Genomic DNA, 6,440 nt, shown 5'->3' on the forward strand with positions numbered 1-6,440 from the left:
CGCTGCAGGCGCTGCAGGCGCTGCAGGCGCTGCAGGCGCTGCAGGCGGCACATTTGACACGTCTGATGTTAACATAAAAGACGAGGAGGAGACATGTTAGTTTAGCTGCAAATAATGAGATGAAGTTCTTATTTTCCTTTTTTGTGTTTGTTTTTACAACCCAGCAAGAGTTAATCCAGTTTGACCAGTCATGAGCAGACTGCAGCTTGAGGTTTGGACTGGTGAGAACACTGAACAGGTTTTGGCCCTGAACCACACCTTGGAACACACTGGGTTTATTTATGGGTCTGCCTTCAAGGACAGATTTCAAAGGGCTGTAACGTGTTTTTTTACTTGGTTTTTAGTGGACTTTACTAAAAAAAGGGTGGAAAAACCTTGCACTGGCGCTCACAGACAGGAACTCTGTTTATTTTGCAGCTTTGTCCAGAACATCACACCACAACATCATCGTTTGCATTAAGAGCATTGCATGGCTGTTACAGCTGCCGCCTCTCAGGGAGAAGGTCGCATGTTCTCCACCCAGCCGGGGGCCTTTCTGGGTGGAGTTTGCATTTTCCTTCCGTGCACACTTTGGTTTTCTCCGGGTAGTCCAGTTTCCTCCCACAGACCAAAAACATGCATGTTAGGCTGATTGGTATCTCTGAATTCCAGAGACCCAGAAAGGAGAAGCAGGTAAAGAAAATGGTGGATCTTTGTTTAGTTGTATGTGATCACATCTGAGCATCCTGCACTTAAAAAGCTGAGATCCTCTAACACCCACAAGGCTAACAGTCAGAGCAGAAAGGGTTTCAACCCTGTCGCTGTGGAAGGGACTAAGTCCTGGAAAGACAACCACAAGAGTCCTCTAGGCTACGACAGGTGAGATAAGAGTCTCTGCTCAGAGCAGAACACGTAAAAACAGCTTGAAGGACTTTCAGTCTAAGAACAAGATAATCTGGTCTAATGGAACAAAGACTGGATTGCTTGACTACAGTTCTAAAGATTATACCGTGAGGAAACCAGGGACAGTTCATGATCTGCTCAGTGCTAGGTGCTTTCCATAATTATTGTTTTTACAGAGCAGGGTTGTTGGTCCTACGTCCAGCTTCATCTGGCCTCTGTCCCGAGACTTGCCTAAAACCTGCCAGGAGCTTCAGCCCCCGCCGGTAAAGCTCTCATGGGTCATCGAGATACGCAAGCTCCCGACCACAACAAGGTATCAGCACAGAGGGAAGGCAGCCTCTGAAGGGGGCTAAGCTAAGCTCAGAACTAAGCACGGTGGTGGGAGCTTCATGGCGTGTGAACGTGGAGGCTGATCCGTTTAACAGCACTCAGAAGATGCCACGTGTGTTTTCGTTTGTAGAAATAAAATGCTTAAAGATAACCCTTTCATCTGAACATTTTACAGCACACTTTTTTAACAACTAATATTGTTTTTTAATGTTTTGTATTTTTTATTTATTTACATTTCTATATTGAAGCCATTAGCTGCAATCTAATGCATTATTGATCTCTAATTTAGCTTCTTTTTTTTATTGCTCTGTACAGATATGGGAAGAAATGAAATGGCTCTTGAATACACAACAAAGGGTTGTAAGGGTAAGAGAAAGAAAGAAGGGGAAAAAAGAGCCAGAAATGGCATTTTATTAAATCTTCTTTCATTTGTTTAAGGGTAAAGTTAATTTTGTGGGTTTATAAAACTGATATGCAGTAGAAGAGGTGGTTAGAAGTGACTCTTTGAGGCATACATGTCACAGAGTCCTGAATGGTTTCCAAACTTTTCAACTCCCAGCACAAACTTACAGAGGCAGAGAACATTTCTGGTTAAAGGGCATGACAGCCTCAAAAAGCATTATTTATCTTTTTTTTTATCCCCCATTTATCTCTTGCAACAATTCTAGCAAAAACATATACAATTAGCAGTCATTTTTTCTGTTTTTAAAACCCTTATCTCTGTGTTTCATGGCCCAACATATTCTGTAGAAGTCACCCAAAACTGTGAAATAACAGTGAGCACAAGAACGGAGCTGCACATTATTTATTTCATAAATGTTTCCGAGTAGAAGCACAAAAAAAAACCCACACAAAAAGTCCTATATTTTACACATTTCTCAGTTTTCTTTAAAAACTAGTGCAGCGACACCGCGTCTCCATGGAAACAAAGATGGCCTCTCACACCGGATGTAGTTTCTCGTCATTCAGTTTAACTTCCGGGTACAGACGGTCTGCATGAAGGAAAATCTGCCTGCTAATTGATTTGGACCAACCTCTCAGTTAATTAAAGATCGCAGAATGTCCCGAGGATCCAGCGCAGGGTTCGACCGACACATCACCATCTTCTCTCCGGAGGGGAGGCTCTATCAAGTCGGTTAGTTCGTGGCTCGGGTTGCGGGATAGATGCCGGTGTCTGCCTCACCTGAGTGCTCGCGAGCTAAATGCTCTGTCATGGTTCGGTTAGCTAAGCTTTAAACTGACGCATAACGCCCGCCAAAGCGAAAATACTCTCAAATATCACCGAGAAAGTGTTGCTAATGATACGAGTGTTGTTATTTCATGGCGACTTCTGAGACGCTGGCTTGTAATAAAATATCAAATGTAAATAATTAGCCTGATGTTAAGCTAGTTAGCATGTTAGCATTTCAGCTAAGCCTGCAGAATCATTAGGAAAAAGGCAACTGAGTTAAATAGAGCAGCCGAAAACACGCTTTTTTTTGTTTTATTTTACACTTGTGATTTATTTTGACTTTAAACTGGGTTTATTTAAACGCTAAATAAGCTTTAAGACTTATTTTGCTCTTTGAAAACAATAGTTTATTAGAGGTTTGGATCAGATGGTGGGAATGGCAGCAGAAGTTGAAAGGCAGATGAGGCTGGATATTATTTAACACACAACTTTAAATGGCTCAGGTAAACAAACTACTTCAATATAAGTTCTGAAATTATTCCCAGGAACAAGAAAACATGTTTTTTTATATATATCACTGGCTAAAACTAGTGCTTGTGACCCTTTTTGTGTACTTTGCTGCTGTCACATAAACATGGATACTTTATAACACTATTCTTATCCTCTTATAGAATATGCTTTCAAGGCTATAAACCAAGGTGGGCTTACATCAGTGGCTGTCCGGGGGAAGGACTGTGCAGTCGTCGTTACACAAAAAAAAGTACCGGTAAGTCCATGGACTCTGTGTTTTATGTGGTACCAGAGACATGCAAATCTGACTGGACGTTGTTTATGTCTTCTAGTTAACTTTTGGGGAAGTGCACGCTTGATTTAGGGTTATTTTAGTGTCTTTTTAAGGGGTTAGGATTATACACACCAAATTATTAAGCCTTAAATGTTTTAAATTATTATTTGTGTTCTTTTTGGACATGTGGCATGCCTTTCTGGGTCTAAAACTATGAAGATTTTTATTTTTTGTAAACGACAAATATTTCAACACCATAACTCAGGCTTCCCTCACAGACTCTGGAAATCAGGAGAACCTGGAAAATGACTTTTCCATTTTCCAGACAGGAAGTACTCATGGATTTTGAACATTTATCCGCTGAATAAAATATGATCTTTCTGAGATTTGATGTTTTAATACGTCTTCATTGGGCAGCACGGTGCCACAGTTGGTAGAGCTGCCACCTCTCAGTGAATAGGTTACCCCGGTTCAAATCTCGGCCGGGAGCCTTTCTGGGTGGAGTTTGCATGTTCTCTCCGTGCATACGTGGTTTTTCTCCGGGTACTCCTGTTACCTCCCACAGACCAGAAACATGCACGTTAGACTGATTGGTAACTCTAAAATTGTCTTTAGGTGTGAGTGAGAGAGTGAATGGTTGTTTGTCTCGTTTGTCTCTGTGTCCCTGTGATGAACTGGAGACCTGTCCAGGGTGTCCCCTGTGACTGTTGGATATGGGCACTAGTGAACCCCTCGACCTGAAATGAATATGGATGCACGTGCACATGTTTAAGGCTACTGTATGCTTACTGTCATGTCTAAATGTGACTCTGCTCACCACCTAAATGAAAGTGTTCTGAATGTTTTGTGTGACTGAAATGTCTCCTGGAACTTCAGAATTCACTCAGACAAAAAATTCTGGAAAAACTGGGACTTTTGTTTTCATGAAATGTTGGGAACTCTGTAACACCTCTGACTTCCATCGTTCTTTATGTGACGTCTTTCGCAGGATAAGCTCCTGGACTCCTCCACAGTCACCCACCTTTTCAGAATAACAGACCATATCGGATGTGTAATGTCTGGGATGACTGGTAAGATGTTTACTGAGGTTAAGGCACAGAATCAACGCTTACAGACGCAGTGTGAATGTTTTTAAATGTTGCATGAAACATATGAGTGTCTGGAAATGTTAAAATAAAAAAACAGAATAATTGTCAGAGATGTAAAAGTTGATATCAGTTTAAGGATTCATCAGGTTTGTACAGAACTATAAAACTCGTATTGTTCCGAACATCTAAACTGTTAAACAGTGTTGGCTTCAGGGCTTCGAGTCAGTTTGTTGTTCTTGTCAAATCAGTTATTTACTATCATACCATGTAAATTATTACAAATCTGTCAACATCAACAAAGTCTGTCCTTTCCTTCATGTGGTCTCCTCTGTCAGCTGACAGCAGGTCTCAGGTCCAGCGAGCTCGCTACGAGGCGGCCAACTGGCAGTACAAGTACGGCTACGAGATCCCAGTGGACATGTTGTGTAAGAGGATCGCAGACATCTCACAGGTGTACACGCAGAACGCCGAGATGAGACCACTAGGCTGCTGTGAGTGCACGCACATCTCTACTTGGAGTTTGGCCTTTACTCTGAAGTAAACACGTCCCAAAAAAGTTGCGTCCTTTTCTGCCCCCGTGCGGCGCCTCTGAACCCGCAGGTATGATCGTGGTCGGAGTAGACGAGGAGTTCGGCCCTCAGGTGTACAAATGTGACCCGGCTGGTTATTACTGCGGCTTTAAGGCCACCGCCGCCGGCGTGAAGCAGACGGAAGCCACCAGCTTCCTGGAGAAGAAAGTCAAAAAGAAACTGGACTGGACCTTTGAACAGACGATCGAGGTAAAGAAGAAATGAAAACTGTGCTGATGCAGCAGATGTTGATAAGAAGAGCACGAGGGTGAAAATAACCTGCAGGACTTGCGGTGGTTTCCAGCTGTTATCTCGTTTTATAGACGTAATGTACACGATGTGAACAAAACAAAAAGCTTCATAAACTTTATCCTAGCACTATGCTGTCTTTCTCTTTCGACCTCAGACGGCCATCTCTTGTCTGTCCACCGTCCTCTCCATTGACTTCAAGCCCTCTGAGCTCGAGGTGGGCGTGGTCACGACGCAGGACCCCAAGTTCAGGTAAATCACTCAACCTTTATTTATACAGGTAAATCCCATTGAGCCTCGAGGACTCATTTACAAGAGAGACCTGATTTCAACAAAGAAAGATGACAACAATGGACAACAGCAACAACAATAAACAGTTATAAAAAATAAATTAAAAAAAAAGCATACTACAGTTTTTTTTTTTTGTTTGTTTTTTTTAACAAATAGGATGGCTAAAAGGAAAAGGTAACAAAACAAAAAACAGCTAGATTCCAAGACAAATGTAGAAAACTAACAACAGGAACATGTCAGCATTGGTCCCTGCCAGGTGTCCAACAGATTCTTAAAGACACTTAGAGAGGTCAAGGTCGAGAGCTTCAAATCTTTTTGTAAGATATTCCAGGAAACAGGAGCGGAGTAGGAGAAGGCCCTTTTGCCTAGTTCAGTCCTCATTGAGGGAACACTGCAGGTAATAATGTCCTGAGAGCGCACGCTGTAGCTGCACTCACGCAGAGACATGTAGGAGGAGATGTATGAAGGCAACAGACCAAGAAGTGATTTAAAGATGAAAATGTACCAGTGAGAGAGTCTGCGTGAAGTTAATGATGTCCAGTTAACCAGTGAATACAGGGTGCAGTGGTGGGTACGATAATCACAGCCAGTTATGAATCTTAGTGCACCATGATAGACAGCATCCAACATCTGCAAAGTTCTTGTAGGAGCGTTCATGTAAATAATATCACCAAAATCAATTGAGGGAAGGAAAGTCACAGATACAAGGCGTTTTCTAGCATTCAGGGTTAGACAGGATCTGTTTCTGAAAAAGAAACCCAGTTTAACTTTCAGTTTCTTTATCAAGTTTTCCACATGGAGCTTAAAAGAGAGATGTGAGTCGACCAAGATACCCAAATATTTATAGGAATCAACAAACTCAATGGGGACACCATTTGAGGATAAAATCAGAGCAAGAACTGCTGGGACCAACTTCCTATTTGAAAAAAGCATCCCTTTGGTTTTGTCGGCATTTAGGACAAGTAAAACCAGCATCACTCAGATTCCCCTGGGTCACTTGCCTTGGCAGGGTGCGCATCTTTTCAAGACATGTCTGTGTTGCATGCTGTTTGTGCTGGGGGGGGGGGGGGGGGGGG

At 42.4% G+C, this 6,440-nt stretch overlaps 1 protein-coding gene across 1 annotated transcript in view; it reads left to right on the plus strand.

The window, feature by feature from the left end:
• Window positions 1-2,194: 2,194 nt before the first annotated feature.
• The window catches only part of LOC119418054 (proteasome subunit alpha type-6), a 5,127-nt gene continuing 881 nt past the window's right edge, over window positions 2,195-6,440 (plus strand). The window contains exons 1-6 of the mRNA XM_037685302.1: window positions 2,195-2,347; window positions 3,055-3,149; window positions 4,156-4,237; window positions 4,591-4,746; window positions 4,856-5,034; window positions 5,231-5,325. Coding sequence (XP_037541230.1) covers window positions 2,272-2,347; window positions 3,055-3,149; window positions 4,156-4,237; window positions 4,591-4,746; window positions 4,856-5,034; window positions 5,231-5,325 — 683 coding nt within the window. The 5' untranslated portion in view covers window positions 2,195-2,271. The remainder of the gene's footprint in view (window positions 2,348-3,054; window positions 3,150-4,155; window positions 4,238-4,590; window positions 4,747-4,855; window positions 5,035-5,230; window positions 5,326-6,440) is intronic.

Source organism: Nematolebias whitei, chromosome 12, assembly GCF_014905685.2.
Source record: "Nematolebias whitei isolate Nwh7 chromosome 12, NemWhi1, whole genome shotgun sequence".
Lineage (NCBI taxonomy): Eukaryota > Metazoa > Chordata > Actinopteri > Cyprinodontiformes > Rivulidae > Nematolebias > Nematolebias whitei.